Raw genomic sequence first — 20,660 nt, forward strand, 5'->3', positions numbered from 1 at the left:
CTCTTCTCTTTTCACTGACTACATGTTTTGATATATGCGGTGATTAACCTCAGCCTGGTTCACTGCACCAAATTATAGGCTTTTAGCTGAAGCACCATCTCAAGGAGCTTAATCACTGTAGAGTCTTTCTGTCTCCATAGCAAGTGGAGAGAATCAGGCAACTCCTGCAGGTGATCATCCAGCCACCACTTAAAACACCTCTCAGAGAAGCCAGTCTGTCTCAGTGACCATGTAGGTAATCTTGCACAAGTATCTTCCTACAGCTGGTGTTCCAGGAGAACAGCCAAAAAGGGATGTATCAGGTTTAGCGTACAAACACCTGAGGAATATCCTCAAATGGCATTTGTTTGCAAACTGTTTTTTTCCAATCTTGCCAACCTTAGGTTGTCTAATGATTTTGCAGTGAGGTATGGCAAGAACAAGGAGTGGCAAATTCATGTTTATTAGATTTTAAAATGGATTGCATCTCTAGAGCAGGACCTAATCTGTCTGCCTTCAGTACTAATACTGCACCTAAATTTTCAGGTATCTAATGGGCCAGGTCTTCTAAAGCAGAAGCCTACGTTCCCTGTAATGGCAATGAGGAGAATAGGTGCTTTTGAAGGCTTCCAGAAGAAGATCCAGAAAAAGACCCTTCTCTGTAAATTAAGTAGAAGGTTCAGGTCTACAGATGTTCCACAGCATTTACCTCTCCATGAACAATTTAGGGAACTCCAGACTCCTTACCGTTGGAAGACTGCTTCACCAGGGCATTGAAATGAAAGTGCCAAAATGAGGCAGACCATACGCCACCTCTAGAGATTTCGAGACTGTATTGAATCACTGTTCCCAGAGACGTGCTGGATGAATTCAGTTATTGTCACCCTGTTTGGTTTATTATCATGAACCATTTCAATGCAAATACAGTCTGAATCCCTCTCATCTGTCTCTAGCCATGGAAAAGTAAGAAATTGTTTAATATGAGCTAGTGAATGCCTGAGAGGTTATCTCATTGTCAGTTTACTTTCTCCTATTCTCTGAATCAGCAGAGAAAGTTAATTGATTTAGTACGACGTGTTACTCTGAGAAAGTGAGAGATAAGGAGAAAGATTATAGGTACAATATGGAAGACAAGAAACCTGGAGGTTTTCCTCCCCCAGGAGAGGGAGGTGAGAGAGACCGAGGACTTCCATAGCAGAGCGATCCCTCTCCACTTTCATATTTAGTTCATTTCATAATGCAATCCTTTTCTGTTTCTGTCTGGCTCTTCCCTGCTTCTGATGAATATAGTTTTCTAGGCCTCCTTCACTGCTGATTAGACCTTTTAAAATATGTGTGGATTGTTATAGAGTTATTTATTAATTGTCCCCTCACTTGGTGCTGTTTCCCCAGCATTGTCAGAGAGAGTTTTCAAAAGGTTCAGTTCACAAAAATAAGGTGTATTTTCAAAAATGTTGGTCACCCTTTCAGTTTCTCAGTCAGATCCAAAAGAAAAGCTTATTCCCATCATTCACCAGTGGTGAAAATTTTACTGACTTCATTAGAAGTGATATTTGACTTCCTAACAGAAGAAATAAAGTCACTTGACACCCAGAAGTAATCTTAAGTGAAAAGTAATTCTATTTCTGAATATGTTGATCCCCAAATTCTTTGAAAACTTCAAGTTTCTGAACACCTTAGTTCAGAAATGTTAAAATGTTTCAGTCTGATGCTTAATAATAAAAAAAAAGCCCACCACATTTCAGTATCACCTTTCTGTACTGCCATATCTAAATCTGCTTGGGGTTTGGTGTCTTGTTTCTGTGGATTTTTCACACTCGTTTCTGTCTCAGCTGCTGCAAGGCCTTCACTGGAGCTGTGGTTCAAGTCTCAGTGTCCTCTATGAGATGAGTGTATTAGGTAGACACCATTTCCCATGATACATGGTTGTCCTGTGACCACCACACATCAGCTAGGAGACAGGAGATATATGTCAGCCAGTAAATCCACCCGTAGAAGAGAAATGAAATGTAAATTGCTAAATGCATTCTCTGAAGTACAGCTTTGATGATACAAGCAAAGACAGTATTTCCAAGACTCAAGTTGAAACAATCTAAAAAAAGGAAAATATTTTAATATATGACAAAGTAGACAATGCTGAAATTTCATTTTTACTTTTCCTGAGAAAAACTGAGCAATTTCAGATGTCTTTATTTTCCCACTGAAAATTTTGATTTTTTTCCAAATTCTGCCATTTGCTGTGAGAAAAAGATATTGATTGAAAATTTCCTGCTGGCTCTGGAAATGTTCTGTGTTCCTTCATTCCACTGTGGGCCTACTGAAGACTTTCCAAGTCTTTCATGTAGATAATTATGTCAGCCTATGTAATACCAGATTTAAGGAAGGAGGAACAAAAATGTGAGCTTCCCCTCCTAAATTATAAAATGGTTGATCATGAAGTCATTAGAAGCCCTATAAAAGATACGGATTCTATTGAAGATTCATTGATCTTGTTTACAGCATGACCATTTGCTGTTTCAGCTGAAGTTTCTAGTGAAAATGAACCTGCGTTTATGTCCTTTAATATCTCATCTGTGCTACAGCTTTAGACTATTTTGCAGCAGGCTGCAGGGACTAAAGAGATCTTATCAGCCTCTTGCCTATTTGAGGCACGATCCTTGGGGAGCACGCCTAAAATCTGAAGGAACTGCCTGCCCGGAAAGAAACAGTCCATGAAGCAAGGCTGTCCCTGACATAATTTCTTCATGACCTGTGTATTTATTACATTGCACATGAGTGAGGGGATTTTTTTATGTTGTTCATTTATCATTTCTCTTGTTGCTTGATTTGTTCTTTAGCTGTCCCAAGCTCTTTGAAATAATTTACAAAAGCTAAGCAGTGTGTAAAAACTATTTCAAATTGCAGCAAGTTTTGTTCTGATTCAAATCAAAAGAAGGACTGGACTGCTGTGCCACTGTCAGTCAAAGGAGATTAGCAGTTGGCATTTTTATGGCCTGACGTAGTGGGAGCCAGATGAAATACTGAGGATAAAATGTGCTTTACATGGAGAGCATGTGGTAGCACAATGGATGTACAAAACAAAAAATTATTTACTCTGACACCCCAAACTTATGCAAATGGAAACTATACAACACTGTGTAATGTGTGTACTGATAGATCAGGTAACTCCTTTAAAAAACATCAGGTGAAACCTTTGACCATGTCTTAAAAAGCGGCAGCAATGGCAATGTTTTTCTCCAGTGTTAAAAATCAGGCAACGTTTGGGGCAAAGAAAAAAAGGCGTATTCTTGAGATATAGTAACTATCAGGAATTATGTGTCATGATATTGGTCCCCGATGTAAAGGACCAACTCAGATCCATGTTAAATATCCCCTTGCTGTCTAATTGTCAGTGAAGCAGCATTACCAACAGCCTGCATGCAGACTGCATGCAGTAAATTTGGCTGCTCTCTAAGAGAAAAGGCAGCCAAGAAAGTTAGCATTTTGCCATCTACTGTCCTCAATGAATCTCTTAAGGAAGGAGGAGTCCTGGTGGCATATTCATTGCCTCAGGATAAGTGCAGACACAACATGCAAGCAAATGTGTTGCATTTCTTTGTATAAATAACTTCATAGTGTTGCAGTGATGGAAATCTCCAGGATCCCTTAGAGAAAACATTATTTGCTTCTCTTTAGATGTTATGCCATGGAAAAAATGACCCAGAAATTACAGGAGGTTAGTACAATGAAAAAAATCTGGGAACCTTTATACGACATCAGCTATGAGTTTCTGGGGGATAAGTGTTTTGCTTTGTGCTGCTACAAAAATGAGAACATATCTTCTGTGGTCAATTTTTATCAGTTAATGGCTATATGCATTTTGCAGTTATCCTGGACAGCTGCCAGCTGTAAACATTTGAGGTCAGATTTTAATAACTTTATTCACATGAATTTTAATAAGTCCTCAAAAATGACATCCAAGTCTGGCCCAGCCAACCGGAGAATTTCAGGCTGGATTCTGTAACCTTTATTCACACAGAACAGTATTCAGCTGCACTTGATCCAATGAATTCAACCTTGTGTCAGCGTTTGTCTAATATAAAGAACTATGCAATGACGTCTGTATGTAGCCTGAATGGATCCTCTGGAAGCAAATGGAAAAATTTAGCCACTTTTGAATGAGGTACTTAGTATGTTTCTTGGCAATGACAAGTTTGAATAATCATTGTACCTGATTATTTCAAATTATATTTTTTAATAACCATGTTGCTTTCCATTCTGCCAAACTTAAGAACGTTTTCGACAGCTGGAAGTACTTGACCACATAACCAGTGCCCTCTCATCTTTGCTGACCGATGTCAACACCCAACAGACCAAAGCACAGGACGCTGGCGGGGATGAGACCGGTCTCCTGGATGCTGTGAAGAGCAGACCTGCGGTCACACGAGCAAAGCGGAGAAGAATAGGTCAGCTCCTGAAAAGGGCTTATCAGCAGACAACGCTGCTGAAAGAGAGCTCGCTGGCACCTGGGGAAGCCAACTTGCCTAGCAGGAAAGAGCAACCCTGTTCTTGTGCAGATATTGCTGAGAGGGGGACAGTCCAGGCGGGCTTTTCTGCACATGTTACATTGGGCTGTCTGACCCAGGAGCAAGCCCCCAGAGACAAAGGTGCCTCGGTGTATCCCGTGTCCCAGTGTCCGCCGACTCCATCGGGGAAAGCCTGGGATTCATCGCACCTAGTTGCAAAACAGCCCCATCTTTCTCCTGAGTGTGAGGTGCCTGCCAAAGACAGGCAAAGAAAGGAGCCACCTTTGCTTGTGGCCCACACACTCAAAAAAGTGCCTGACCTAAACTGCAAGCTGCCAGACTCATTTGAAATGGAAGAGGTGAGGTGGATTTTTTGTGTATTGTGCTAGCAATGTATGTCTACCCATATTTATGGTATAAGTTTGGATTCTCTGTTTCAGGATGGAAGCTAGAGTAAATTATTTCAACACCATGCAGCAGCATTATGGGGAAAAACAGTAGGATTTACACTACTCATTGGAGTTTTGATTATTTTAAATTGTCTTTGTGTTAGGATACTGTCAAAGAAGTTGGCACTGAAGTTACTGAGGTAGGATTCATTCAACCAGTATGACAGTGTGAGATGCCAATGTGTTTTATGCAGCACTAGGTTTGGTTTTTTTTATAGAAGGAAGTAGCAGGAACACTAATACGTATGGTAAAGGATATGTTTACAGATCCAATCATTAACCAGGCTTGGGGGTTTTTTCCTATCTTTTTTTCCTCCCTAAGCTCATTTTCTGGTGTGCTCTTCCAGAAAGTTGCATCACAAAATTAGCCTTGGTTTTATAGCAGTGTTTGAAATATTTTATCGCTCTGTAAGCTGAGCATCCTGAAACCAGAATAACTCAGAACAGCAGCTTGTTCTCATATCTAGTCTGCGAAGTCCGTGATACTCAGCTCTCTGTATGTTTTAGCAACAGTGGGTTGTCAGTGGGGGTTCAACATGAAGTAGCAGAGATCAGGATACTTGCCAGTCCCTTTCTTACATCTAGAGTTGTTTTGTAAGCAGCAGTTTTTCTGGCTGTACTGCTGCAGAAAAAGGGCTATGGTAGGATACTCTCCAATCATACCAGATTCTGCTGGGATGCTGACAGGAATACTCTTCCCTTTCCAGCCATCCTTCAAGAATGAGGAAAGAAAAGGAAGGAATCTAAAAATGAGGCTCTACTGTAAGAATCAAAGAAAGGAGGAGAAATGGGATGGTTGGCAGCCCCCTGAAAACATATGCGAGGGAGGGAGGGAAGGAAGGAAGGGAGCAGCGAGTGGCTGGAAAAGGTGGGAGGCTTAAAAAAGTTTTCCATTTTTTAAAGCATTGGAAAAGGTCAGGTTAAAGTGGTGGCATTCTTCTCGAGGAAAGGTTATTTATGTTTTCAAGTCCTTCCAAAGGTGTATTTTTCTGTGAAAGGTTTGGTGCAGCCTTCTTGTCAGCAGAGCTGACTAAAGAATCAGAGCACGGGCCTGATTATCAGCCTCAGTGGGGAAGAAGGTGTCTTTCAGAGATCTCCAGCACAGCAAATTTATAGTCCCAAAGCAGCCTATACGTCTTTGTAAAGCACTTAGCATGCTGGACTTATAGCTCTGTGACTAGAGGCTCACACAAAAGTGAGGACATCATTGACAGAGCAGTAAATGCAGATGATTGTAAACTCCGCAGTTTGATGTCTAAGACAATTTGGGGAATGCTGTATGCTCACATTAGACAAGGTATATGTTGTTTAACTTCCGAGTATTCTCTACCACATCATTAAATTAAGGCTGTAAGAACCATGTACTGGCTTTTCAGGCCGCCTAAATTGTTAGTCTGGCAATGGCCAGTAGCAGATGTATGGGGAACAGAGTAACAGGCACATATAGAGCAATCCTTCTCTTGTATTCTTCTAGCCTTTGACAAAGAGGGGCTTACAGATCTCTTGAGCTACAGACTGCATAGAGGACACACCCAACTTGCATGCTCACATGTTACTTGTATCTAATAGATCCCCTTTTCTATTAAGTTTTTTTCTGAAGGAGGTTATGCAGCACCATGACATGATGTTCCCCTTGATAGTATGAAAAAGTCGAATGGGTCTTCATTCCTAGAGGAAAAAAAATTCTGACCTTACATACACTCTTTGGCAAGAATTTGCCTCCATATGGTTACATTTCCTTGGGTTTCTTCTACTAAGTCATATTTTTTTCCTAGGGACATTTCTCTGAGGCTGTTCAAACAAGATTGTTAGTATATTTATGTGTTGGGAACCTTTATGTATTGATTACTTTGAGCAATGCTTGGAAAGGTTCTGAGACTAGAGCCTGGTTTATGACCAGAACAAATATTTTGAAGAGGAGATAACCAAAAAGGAACCATCTGAAAGATCTTATGTTTTTACTTTGAAATGTCCAGAATTTTTTTTTTTGTTTTTACTCCTAACCCCCTTTATAACAAGGCATACACTCATAATCATTACCATCAATAAGAATTTTTCCTCCTCTCTTCCTTTTCTTTTCAGATTCAGAGTTTTGAGGATGAAACTCTATGTGGAAATGCTCCTGACACCACTTCAGGTGAGTGTCAAGAAACAGACAATTTGGCCAGTTTTGTTTTTAAAACACTGTTCCCATGTAGCTGCTTCTAAAGTTTATCCTAACAATACATTTTCCCTCTCTGCTCCCATTACCTCTGGCATTTGGATGCATTATTCTAGACATGGCAGTCCAGATGATATGACTTGATAAATCATTGGGCTGTAAAATATGCTCAGCTTGTCAGGGAGACACAATGAGTGCACATGAAAAGGGTACCTCACATGCACAGCTTTGACTGTGTGTGGTCCCTGTCTGATGCTTTAAGCAGACCTCTCCACTCTTCCAAGCGACACCAAAGCTTTGCTCCTGCTCGGTGAATTATTTGCCAGACTCAGATGACCCCTTATCCACCAAGTCTCAGATCCCTAGGAGATAAGTCAACCAGGAGACTGGAGACAGTGGCTTTGCAGCCACTCTGTACCCAACTCAACCAAGACCATGCAACCAGCACGTTCTGGTGGCAGCATGGCCTCTACCCCATCATCTGAGTCTCCTATATCACATAGATTATCACCACACGAGCTGACATAGCATTGAATCATGTGTTAGAAAACAAGTTATTTGAGGAGTCTATGAAAGGATTAAAAGCAAAGCTGTTAGACCAGATGTTATGCTGTCATTTGGGGCAATCTGAGTTTGGATCCTGAGAAGCATTTGCTGTCAGGGGTGGCGGTATTGGGGAAATGGCTGTTCAGCCTCCAGAGCAGGGAGCGCTTCACCTTGCTCTCTAGTGACCTTTGCGAAGCAGTGGTTAAAGCAGGACTGGCAGTTGTTTTTCTTTTAAATGGGACAGAAATTTAATGTGAAAGAACTAATAAGTAGCAAGAAGCAGATAGCAAGGGACAAAGGTGAAAGTTTCGTGAGCCTTCACCATTTGAGGGCTGCGTTATATACTTTTGGGGAGCCAGCACAAATAATTAAGCAACCCAAGTCCATACACAAGTATCTAAAAAAAAAATTCAGATATCCACTGGTGCTGGTCATTCACAGATGCCATTGGCTGGAGTCACAGCTGGATTTGCAGGACTGAAATCATGAGCCTGTTGAAGGCAGTGGCGTAAGTCATACTGACTTCAGTGAGGCCAGTGTTTTCATCAAAGTGTGGGGGGTTTTCTTGGTAAATGCTAGAGCTGAGTAAAGGTGATGGAGTAAATTATGAATTCCTCAGTTCTGGAGGGTTTAATTTTGTTTTCAAATGATCTGTAAGCATATATTTGCTCTTCTGCTAGGGGTTTTTTTAACTGTGTAATAGATTGCATACCTATGGCATTCAGCTGCTCTGGTAGGGTTGCATGTGTCCAGTCTGTCAACGTGTGGCTCCAGTGACTTTTGGGGCTTCATGTCAGGTCCTTGTTGCTATTCAGACTGTATGATTTGTCACCCGAGTTACATGAGGTTACTTTGGTTTTGTATTCTGATGGACGTCTTGATCTTCATGAACAAAGATGAGCCCCCATACCAGTAGTCTTGCTCATAGCAGTATCTAAAAAAGAATAGCAAATCCCCAGGACTGGTGCAGTGAAAAACACCATTTGTACAAACATTCAGTGAGAAATTAAAAAAAGAGAATGGGGACATAGCCCAGTGGGGAAAAAATTCAAAATGTAGTAACATACCCACAAATGCTTTTTTCCTTTCTTTGTCCATCTCTAAAAAATAACTGTGCTATTTAATGATGAAGGGCATTAGTTAAAGGATTTAGCAGATTGTATAGGTATATCAATCACAACGTAAGGGGAAAAAAATAATTGTATGCCTTGAATACTCTTTTAAGACATAGGAATAAGCATGTAATTAGTAATGTTTTCATGACATAAAATGCAGAAAGTAATTATTTGATTTTAGTTCTGGTAAGACTGTCATCCAATTAAGTGATCAATCAAAATCATACAAGTAAACAGAACTTATGTAAGATTTATGCCTTTGCAGAACCATAATACTATTTTAGAGTTTTGTTTAAATGCTGGAATATATGTCTCTCTCTCTTGCTCTGTTGTTTTAGTGTCATTGATGCTTGGCCTAAATTTAAAGTGGAGATTTCTGGCTTTTTTTTACAGGCTTTTTTCATATTCTTTCTCTTTTTCCCCATTGCTTTTAAATGGCATACCCCTCCATACCCATGGGAGATTTATTGCGACTCCAACTTGCTGTGCATCGTGGAAACAGTTTAAAAATTGCAGGTTGTGAACTTAATATTGTTAGTAGTGAATAATACCTACCTCTTAAGAAGGTTCCTACCAAATTCAGCAGAATGTGGCTCAGACCCATAAGCAGGGGTACTCAAATTAGGAGTGAGTGGGAAATAGAGTCCATCAGGAGCCTACACAAGGAAAACCTCAGCTCACAGGAGAGCATGCCTGAATTTAGATTTGGCCTCCAAATTCCCTGGGGCACAGGCTGCCTATTTTTCAAGGCTCATGCAGTGCCTGGTAGCATAAGGGCCCACTCTCATTTTGTTGTGGGCTCTGTTGAAGAGGGTGTGAGTGATGATGAAGATGTGAGAGCCTGACATGACCCTGCTGAAACGGGAGCTCACCTGAGCAGGAAAGTGCGAGGTGCCCACTATGAGAAGAAATAGAGATAGATAGGAACAGACTGCTTTGCCTAGTTGGAGCATGTTAGAGACGGGTGACTTATGGAAGTACTTGTCCCAGTGGTATTGTCCCTTGGCTCTGTAGTCTGGCCTCAATTTTAGTCCAATTGCTTAATTTTCTACACTCCCCATGAAAGCCAATTCCCTGGCTGCTGTGTGTCTTCTTTATATTTCTCCATAATGTAGATTCTGGCTGTTTAACTGCAGTAGGCTTTATGATAAGGCTTTTTTTCCCTCTTTCTTGGCAGAACGCTGAGACTTAATTTTAAAAGACGCTCAAACCCCCCAAACATCCCTGAATAACTTATAGGGAAAGCAGAGTGTTTTCTAGCTCTGTTTTAAAAAATATTACAATCTTTTTTATTAGGCAATTTTATCATTGTTATAAATAAGTAATTGTACTGGGGAGAAGGGATAATCCTTATTTAATTAAATTCATCTATACTCCCAGGTTGGCAGCAACCAGACATATGTGAGACTAATACCCACAGCCTGCCTGTATGCATGTGCAATTAAAAATTCACTCTACAGTAGCACTGGCAGTTTAGTGTTGCTTTTGGCATTTACAAATTCTTTTATTTTGTGACTTTTTTTTTACCATACACATATGCTGGAGCAGATGTTGCTTATTTGTTGTTTATTCAAATCTGTAGGCTCTGGCAGCTAACTCCATTGTTCTGTAATGAAGCTTTATTCACTGTCCTGTATTAGGACCCAGCAAATGCATGACAGGCAGAGTTAGCTCTCAGCAGGAACTACAGTTATTGTCCTTACTTATTGGCTGTTTATATTCTAAAGCTCACAGTCGAGAAAGCTGGCTGGGCAGGGTAAGGGGTTGGGGATGCTGTGTGCGGAGGAAAATTACTTGACTCCACTCACTGTATCTTTGCCCTGATGAGGTGCAGGCTTGCATGTAAACTCATCTGTTGCAGGGATTTCATATTCAGCACTTGAAAAATAGAGCTGTTCTCCCCCTCCACCCCCTCTTCTGCCTTGTTCTCCCTCCCCCACCCCTGCTGCTCCTTCCTTTTTCAATTAGCCTTTGTAAAGCACTGGGTTTAACTAAAGGATGTTTCAATGTTGCTCACCCCCGTTAACTCAGCACGTGCCTGAAAATTCATTAGCAGAAACATCTATTAGGGAGGCATCGGAAGTCGGTGTTATTTTGGTGTGCATTGTAGTCACCCACTCCCCCTTGCTCCTTACTTACTTCCCTCTCCCTCTGCGGGGCGGCCACGCACCCGAAAGGCAGGAATTCCTGCATGGTGCCGACCCAAGTGGACACACTGCTCCCGGGCACTCGAGTGCCAACAGAAAGGCATTAGCCTGCTGGAAAAGCTCTTGGTAGCCCAAGAGACAATCAATCAGGGAAGTAACCACCTCCATCTGGCTCACTGTGACATGGTAGCTTGCTACCGAAGCGCTTGTGATTCGTCTTGTCCCAACGAGTGGTGCCAGGGATCGCATACACCCAGTTTTTGCAGCAGCTGGGAACGTCCTAGCTTCCCTGCACGCTGAGCTAACACATTGGCTCCTGTGACTTACCAAGTAGCAATTCTTTCAATTATCACACCTTCACTCCTCCTACTCACCAACTCCTCTGATGGTTTGGCACCATGGGAATATTCACAGAATGCAATTGGTATTTCTTTTAATTGACTGAGTGCCAAGAACGTGAATCCTGTTTATTATCTATTATCCATTGTAATGTCTGCCTGCAATTGAAGGAGCAATGTCTTCAAAAGTGCAAGAAGAAAAGGCACATATATTTCCTATGCTTCAAAGAGCACAGGATTTTCTGTGTACCTTTCTCTAGTTTCAGTATTAAGAAGTGAACAGCTATTTCATATTTCTTATTTGCTGTAGTGCCTACATAACACTGTTTTTCTTCATGTATAACACAGTGACTTTTAGTTTTAAGTACAGATTAAAGGAAAGGGCAAGGCAAAGAGACGGCCAAAGGGAAGACTTGCTAAAGCTGCAATCAAAATCAGGAGCTGAACTTAAAAATGTGCTACAACTACTCTTGTGTTGATACTGCCTGACATTTATGTTAAACTTTGACATTGGTTAATGATCACATGCAGTCTCCAAATATGAGTTGTCCCTTCATAAAACATGATGAATAATAGATCCATAATAGATAGATCCTTCCTTGCAACAGTTTTATCTTCTGCAGGTGACCTGGCACAAAGGAGATATCCGCCTTCTTTAGCTGCTTTGGGTTATCTCCATTTGTTTTATGATGCTGCAGCCCATATTTTTTGGGTCTTCTGCACATGAACCACGTAAAGGCCTTCTTATTCTTTCCTGTTTCTTACATAAGGGATCTGTAAGTGAGAATAAGAGGAAGCTGTATCATTTTAATGCATTTTCTAGCCTGAAGAAGTCTAGAGGGAAAGTCCTGTGGTCCCAGAAAGAAGCAGAGACTGAGAGAAAGGAGCAAAGTGAAAAGCAAGTTGTGAAATGATGAGTCTTCAAACCTTCCTGCATCTTTTCCCCATCCAGAAACATCCTGAGTTGCCTGGTTCCCTCAGAGAAGTCCTCCTAGAAAGACAATTTACTTCTGCAGCTCTTGAGAATACCCTGGCTACTTCGCTTTCCCACAGTCCTCCTTGATGTATCTCATCTCACGCACATGCGTATGTCTAAGTTTAGCAATGGATATAAAGATGGACACCCAGGAGGTGGTGATGCCACGTTCACCAGTACAGAAACTAGATAAGCAGCAAAGAAAGCAAGTCTGGCAGACTTTTGAAATGGCTTCTGGGAGGTCATGCCACCCGCCAGTGGTGTCAGGACACCCTGCCTGCAATCCTCGGGTCTAAGCAGCCATCCCAAGAGCTTTGGGGTGTTGTATGATATTCAGTGAGTACATTCCTAAAAGTCATTGCACATTTATAACATTTTGTTGCATGTATGTGTCATATTTTAGGTCCTACTGCAGCAGGCTGATTCATCCTAGCGGAAAGGATATGCACACACCGCATACTTAAGGCAGATGGCCCAGTGAAAGTTATAAAACCTGCTGTTGTTTAAATCTTAGGGGGAAAAAAATCATAAAATACCTTAGGTATCCAGGAGGACAGCCAAATACTTAGACAACTAAATACTTAAGAGACATTGGTTTAGATTAACAGTGATAGTCTTTTAAACAGGAAAACTTCTGAAATGAAATCTAGTTGTGCTAAAGTTGTGCTGAGATCTTGAAAGGTCTTTTCTAATATTTCCTCCTCTGCCTTTTCTTCCCATGCCCTCAACAGAGCATAGGAGGATCAGAGCCTTGCCTGTGCAGTCACAGACCTCCATGTTGCTATACTAATTGTTCCAGTTGACAGCCTGACCCTTTGAACCTTGCTGCAAAATTCAAAATCCCAACCCCACGTCCAGCTCAGCCTTCAAAGCAGCTTTGTGAGAACATACATACTTTTTCTGATGGCACTACATTGCTTTGCCATGGCTGCTATGAGAGGGTTGATTCACCTCACTGTCAGTGATACCTGTGAGAAGGGGACCTTTGGTGTTATCCTGGGTGTATTTTTATGCTCTGGAGATTTCTTTACAGATGAGAAATATCATAGATCTTCTACATACTTGCCAACTGCTGGCTGATACTTAGCATTTCTCCTTGGGAAAATATCACTGACAAAGAGAGGCAAGCTTACTAAGCCTGACACTCTTAGACGCCCTGAACACAGTTTAATGGCTATTACCATGGAAATAGAGCTATTATAATTGACTGTTGATCTCTGCAAAATACCACCCAAAAGCCAGATACCTGTTCTGGCCTCCAAATTGCTTTGGGCACTGCTGACCAGGCAAAAGTTGCAGGACCTAGCAAAAACATACAGGCTTTTCACTCATTTTTCTCAAAGGTCTCTGTAAGGGTTGCTAGAAGCCATCCTTCCTTTTGTGAGGTGATCTCAGTTGCAGAGAGCCCTACGAGGCTCCCTGCGATTGCTTATTTTTTATTCATTATCTCTGTGCAGCTGCTACTGGGAGAGTTGTGATGTAATGTGATCTACAGTGTAGGCTGATGACATTCAGCTCTACCTCTCATTTTCATCAGAAGCAGACACAACCATCACCCGTCTCTCCCGACATTTGGCAGCGGCACGAATCTGAATTAATGACAGTTGGCTGAAGCTCACTTGAAATAAGATGGAAGTGATACTGACTCTCAAGGAAAAGTAGGAGGAGGACCTGGCAAAGTTTGAAGCTGTTTCATCAGCTGAGGGAAGATAAAAGACCATTGTCAAAGTGACTGCTATTTCAGGTTTTGACTAGAATCATTGCTACTCCTTACCTCCCAGACTGTAGAAACATCATTTATCACAGAGAACTGCCTACAGTGTTCTCTCTTTTCCTGTCAAATTCAGCTCTTAGATTACTCATTTATACTTTTACCATATCTAGGGCAGTGTATTCTTGTGTAGGACAGGCAGGAGATGACGGGAAGCTCTGATTCATGGGGAAGGCAGCCACCTTGCTCCCAAGCATGGCAGTTTGCAGGGGTGCGTCCGCTGCTCTCAGCAACAGCATGGGAGATTCATGATGTTGATCTGTATTACCAAACCTGACATGACCTCTGTCCCTAGCTACTTCAAATACTTTCTGTAGCTCCAGCCAACCTATTAAAGGCAGTTTCCAGAGTTGTGAACCAAATTGTACTGGGGATATTCTTGAAAGGGGCAAAGTTGGACACTTCTGGATGGTGAACCTCTGCAACCAATGCCCACAAATGTCAGTTCTGACCCTCTCTAGAGAGGCACAGGGTGGTTCACTAGTGCAAGAAATTACATCCTTTTCAGTGATGTACAAGGTAGAGAACATGCTTCTTCCCCTGCCCACGTTCATCTCCGATTTAGGTAGGGAGGAGGGGAAATGAACCTTAAAAAAAAAATTAAAATGGTTTCATTTTTCTTTGATGAGTAGCTTTACAGAATATTGTGAGCTAATTCAGTTCTTCTCCAAAGCTTCCTTCTACATATGAGCTTGGGACAACCTGTAATGCGAGAGAGTGAAAGAGAGCGCCAACCAACCCACCCACCAGCCCCAGGCATTTCACAAAGGATTATATTTATACCTGCTGTCGCGGCGCTGACTATAGTGCACAGCAGATGTACTGAAGCTAGTTTTAAATCAGTAAATATGTGCACCAGCTCTAAAGCATGCTAGTGTGTAGTGCAGATACCTGTGACTGTCTAGCCACAGCATCGGGGAGCTGACAGTGCACCCTCTCACCCTCCTTTTCAGACAGGTTTTGCAACCTGGGCAGTGCTCCAGGCTGCTGTGCTCTGCCTGCTGGCTGTGCTGTGCCACGAGCATGCTAGACATAACCATACTATACACTGAATCTTAAGCCAAAAACTTGGCTGGAACTTGGTGCAAAACTGCTTTTTTTCCTCGGGTGTTCTGGAGGAGGACTGAAGCTAAATGCTCTGACGACAGACGTGGCTTTGCTACCTAGCTATTTCTGTCATGTTCTGGGCCAGCACAGTTTGTGTCTTTAATGCTCCGTGACCTGGTTCCCTCAAGTGCTTATGGCTGATATCTGGAGAGCATCTGGGCCAATGTCCTCCCAGGGGGATGCGGGCACCCAGAACTCTGTGGGGAGCCAGACCCTGGGCGAGGAGCGGGAGGCTGTGCAGGAGGACGTGAAGCACGGTGTGTGCACTCCCAGTGCCCCTGGAGCTATGCACGTGTCTCCTGCTAATGATGGCTGTGTCAGTCAAACCCCAATGATAACCGTGCAAAGAACTGCAGGCTGAACATGGAGATGAAACAAGATATTGGTAGCTGTCATGGGACATATGTGCCCGCCACCTTTCATGCCTCCTGGTCCTGTCTCACCTCCTCAAGGTGCAGCATGCGTGCACTCGTGTCCCACCTGAGGTGGTTGCAGTCATGGGGACTGCAGGGCTTTCCTCTCTTGTTCACAATGAGTCTGGCTTCACCCCCCCAAAAAGAAAAGTATACCTGAAGTTCTCCATATGCCAGTGGTACCCAAAGTGATGGGGAGAAGGACATTGCAGACTGGGTGAGAGCTGGGGGAACTGGCTTTTGACTAGCAGAAGGAAATACCTCAGAGGAGCCAGGTTTTGTTCACCTTGTAAGCTCTTCTGGGTATAGAGCTTTCTTTTGTTCTATTCATACAGCACCTACCAGCACAGTGGGGCACAATTAATAATAGAAATTGCTTTGTGTAGTGCTTTTTTAAAATATATTTTCACCCAGTCACACTGAAGATGATTGACATGAAATTCCCCTTCCATTCAAAGGGAGCAGGGGATAGACAAATTTCATAGCTACACTTGGTTTTGAATAAGAATAGGAGCTTTTGCTGCATCTGGTGCATTTTGGGGTGTATTATTTGTTTTCAAATAATATGACTATTCTAATAAGATGGTTTATCTAATTTCTGCTGTAATGTCATTGAAAAATAAAATTTGCAGGACATGAATAAAAACTCTAGTTTGTGCTGGCCTTTGGAAACACAATTTGTCGTTTATGTGCTGCTGCCATCTGGTGATTATTCTCCCAAAATGCAGCACAAAACTGAGATGTAGCTGTACAGAAAGGGGTCAATGCTGCAGCCCTGCTCCAGTGACAAGCAGTTCTGGACTGATCTCTCTTATGGGCAAGCTCGAGAACTGTGTATTGCGTTTGGCTAGAAAATAAATATAAACTAGATTTTTCTCACCTCAGTTTGCTTGTTCATCGCCATTTCTGCAATGTGGAAAGTGAATTGCCGTTACAGAAGTTGTACAGCGATATTAAAAAAAAAGACTAAGAATAGACATTTCCTTTGAGATTTCAGTGGCACTAAATGAAATGTTTACGTTCATAGTCAACAGTCAGTAATCGGTGCAGTGGCCTATGGGGGAACTACTTCTTAGATTAAGGAAAGACAGTACGGTATGCTGGGAATGAACAGATTTTATGGAACATTTACATAGGATCATGTTTTTCCATATACATGGGAACTGATATGAATAACAACGTTTCTTCTCCCAAAATGCTGAAAGTTGTACAAAATAATTTCTTCTGGTGCACCAAGGTTGAGTGAGCTTCGGGAAGTCCACTGTTCTGGATAACAGCACTAAAAAAAGGGTTCTTCATGGCTTATGCAGAATACATATTTTCAGTGCAGTTTTATTAGCTCTTAATGGCCATATCTTGGAGTGTGATGTTTAAAAATTGGTGGTGCCTATCCTCTGAGTAGCAGAAGAGGGAAGTAAGCTGCAGCAGCTCTCCCGTCATAGGACTGGACCATCTGTAACTGTGCCATGCAGCTGACATATTCCTCTAGCGCATAGCCAGCTCATCCTGCAACATCATTTTGTGTGATGCCATAGGCGGGGCAGTGTTGTTAAGGGTAACATACGGATTTATTGTATTTATTATACAATTTGCAGAGCAGGAGGAGATAGAGTGAAACATCTAAATGGGAAGGATCCAGTTAACTACTCAAAATGAACCCATTTCTATTTTGAAAGTACCGTTTGAAAATGTATTTTTGAAAGTCCTTTTTTGTCATGTAAGATAGAAATTCTTGATTTTTTTTGCCTTGTGTTGGAGCATCAGAGCCTTCACATCTTCCACATGCTGCCACTAGAGCCGTAGTGCTGAGCAGCTTTGGTGGATCGAGCAGTTTTAGTATTTGATGTCTGTGTTTGAGAAGCAAAAAACAAAACATCCAAAATGTAATAAAATATCTAATCAGTTCTGGCACTTCTGTGGACATGGTGTGATCTTCATTCACCCCATCTCTTACTGCGTTCAGCTACTATTGAATTCAACTATTGTTGAATGGATATGTTTCTTAAGGCCCAATCAGTGAGATATTAGTGTGTCCACTTAACTCTGGGTGTGGGAATATTATGCATAGATTTAAGCTTGAATCTAGTTTCCCTGCTAAATTTAGCCCAAGTGTTTAAGCTGTAATGAAGTTAATGCCTTGAGAGTTTTGTGCGAGAGAGACTGCAAAATGCCTTTGCTTATAGAGCAAAGTGGAAAAGTCTTATTCTGAGTCCTTCAGGCTTCTTTTTCTTTTACAAAGTATCTGACTAAATTGTGGCTTCTGTGCGTTATTTAGTCCTGTGTATGTAGCAGATAATTTTAGAAATATTTATCTATATCAATGTCCAGCAACATTTAAATAGGTATAAAAATATCTAAAATTTGAACGGCATTGCTATGTTGCAATTGGCCATTCTGCTTTTTCATATGACGGGATGAGCAGTCCAGATTTTAATTTGTGAATTTAAAGTTCAAATTTGCACAAATGCTCTTGCATTTGAAGTTTTTGTGCCTATGCTTCCCCACGTACACAAATGATGTAGAAAACAAATATTGAAGTACATTCATCAATGTTAATGTGATTCAAAAGACATGCAAAAAATGTGCTATTATTTACAAGCGGTGTTGTAGCTCTCATGGCATCTTTTGCAGTTTGCAAGTATTCTCCAGGCTGGAAACCAGAAAGAGGTTGTGTTGTTTGCAGCCAAGTCCACAGAAAACCAGCTGTGGAGTCTTCAGAGGAATGCAGAACTGTACTCCAGCACTTATTTTTTTACTAATTAGGGAATATTCTTTCATTAATGGTGAACCTAGGAGCCCAATAGTTTCAGAAAGTTCCTGCACTGCAGGCTGCTGAAAATGGGAGCCACTGTATCTGCATGCAAATAAGGGGAGAGAAAAAGTCTCTTAATGAAATTGGATTGATCAAGTAAAGGGCTGGAAAGCTATGGGACCATTGGGATTTGGAAGGCATGCGCTTTCTTATACAATAAGAAAACGAAGCAGAAACCCCATTAGTAAGTTCGTCTAACCTCTTTTTATTTAAAATTCAGGCAGAACAGAAATGGGATGCGGGAGCTAAACTATCCTAGTTCAATTAGCACAGAAAGGCAAAGAGCCAAGGTTTTCCTTACCAAGATCTTCAGGGGCGATTCTCAGGTTTCCTCTTTCCAGCATAGCCAGATGTATTCTCCGCACAGGGCCCAGAGTTGTAATTTTTAGTTCATAGTTGAATGCTGGTCTGCGTCTCTACTTCTTCTCCAAACATACTTTATCCTTCCTTGGTGTGATGCTCTGCATGTATTTGCAGAATCTCTACAGGTTTGGGTGTCTCCACACACTAGGGTAACTCAGTAGAGCTACATGAATAATGGATATTTTGGTTCAGTGGCTGAACCAAATGATCGGGGGGAAAATGCGGTTTGGGTAGACTAGAAACAAAAACATGTTTTGCTTAATGTTCAGGTGATTTAACCCATTTTTTGCACCATTCTTCAAATTAAAAAATTAAGCTGCTTTCAGGGAAAAAGAACCAACAAACCTCATTTGAAACAGAAAGGTGAGAGCATTTAAAGATGTCAAAATAAACTATGTAAATTTTGCTGACCTTCCCCCCCATCTTTTTGGCCAAGTTGTATCCCTCCTAAAGACAATATTCCAGTTGCTAAAAGGCTTTAGTTCATTTAAACATGAGGAATTGTTGCTGTGAAGAAGTGGTGTCCCTAAAGGTGACCTTGGCCACTGCTGAAACGGCTTTAGGTGCTAGTCCACTCTGGGACAAATCACCACCAGCATCCAGTCTGGACATTTTCAGATACCTGGTAGATAGAGGAATTTGTCCTAGGAGACCTAGCAAAGACCTGCTTTGGACCCCTGCAAAGAGTCAGTCTCCTGGTAGAAACTCGGGCTATGGGTATCCTTGCTGGGTATTAGAGCCTGCCAAGAAAAACTGGACTGCTACCTTTGGCAAGCTATTAACATTACTGAAAATTTCACAAAGAGGGAAACTTTATTCCTCCTCAGGACAGCATTAGGCATGGTCTAATTTACAGTCTCACTTAATTGCTATTATTTGGGACACTAAGAGGAAATGAAGTGATAGATTGGCCCACTCCTCACCCAAAACACAGTTTCCCCAGTATGCAAATGCTGCCCGCCATTATGCAAGCATTACTTGGCTCCGGTACACAGACATTAAACCAAACTATATTTACATAGGTTGAAAGTGAGCTGCCTCAAATTGAAAAGGCTATCATGTTTAATCTAGTTTTGGCACAGCCCCAGCCTGCAGTGCGACCTGCCTTCCCAATGCAGCACTGTTCTGTGTTTCTCCCAGGATCATATTGTTCAGCTTGAAGTCCTTGTGGGAGCGCTTTGGCAATCTCTTCATAGCTTTTTACCCCACCTTGAATTGGAGGCCTATATTCATTTTTACGAAGTCTTTTTTTAAATTCAGACTTTCACTGAAATCGAGGGAATTTTGTCTGGCTTTGAATAAAGTGTTACAGAGTCAGAGAAACATCTCATCTTTTAAAAACCCCTTATCTTCACCTGCCTACCTTCAACAAGGCCTGGCATACTGGGTAGGATCTTGCAAGTCAGTGTGGGATGTAATGATTAAATTAAGCATCTGAATGTAGTTGGAAAAGAACTGCAGCTCAGACCCTCAGAGACATCGTTTTGCACTTACTATATGGGGAATTTAAGCCTTTACTCTAGGAGTATTAGTTCATTACACATCTAATATGTAGGTAGGTGCAAATTAGATGCCTAACTCAGATGAAGGTGATTACTTAGTCTGAGGACAGGAAATCACAGTAACAAGCACAGGTGAACTGAGCTTAACATGGTTCTCCTTCTACTATACTTTCCTTCTCTTTTATAAGTTTCTATTTTGCTAACATAAAAATTGTAGAAACTGGATTTATGCTCAGAATGGTCATTAGGTCATATTATACTACCATTTTTAAATATATACGTCAACAGCCTTTCAAAGTGCTTTGAGCCTTGATTTATCTACATACCTTGCATGTTTAATGAATGAGAGCCATCATAGCAGAGCACACATCACATCTCTTTCCAGGGCAACTCCAGGGAGACACATGGAGGTCTTTCTGTAGCCTAACTGTAGTGATATTAACTTGGTCTGCACATATGTCATCCAGTCTTTAATA

General features: G+C 41.6%; 1 protein-coding gene across 1 annotated transcript in view; it reads left to right on the plus strand.

Annotated features, from left to right (window-relative positions):
* Positions 1-20,660, plus strand: part of ITPRID1 (ITPR interacting domain containing 1) — a 33,727-nt gene that overhangs the window by 3,289 nt on the left and 9,778 nt on the right. The window contains exons 4-5 of the mRNA XM_050890908.1: positions 4,251-4,843; positions 7,016-7,070. Of these exons, the coding sequence (XP_050746865.1) occupies positions 4,251-4,843; positions 7,016-7,070 (648 nt within the window). The remainder of the gene's footprint in view (positions 1-4,250; positions 4,844-7,015; positions 7,071-20,660) is intronic.

The sequence above is a fragment of the Gymnogyps californianus genome, chromosome 2 (genome assembly GCF_018139145.2).
Source record: "Gymnogyps californianus isolate 813 chromosome 2, ASM1813914v2, whole genome shotgun sequence".
NCBI lineage: Eukaryota > Metazoa > Chordata > Aves > Accipitriformes > Cathartidae > Gymnogyps > Gymnogyps californianus.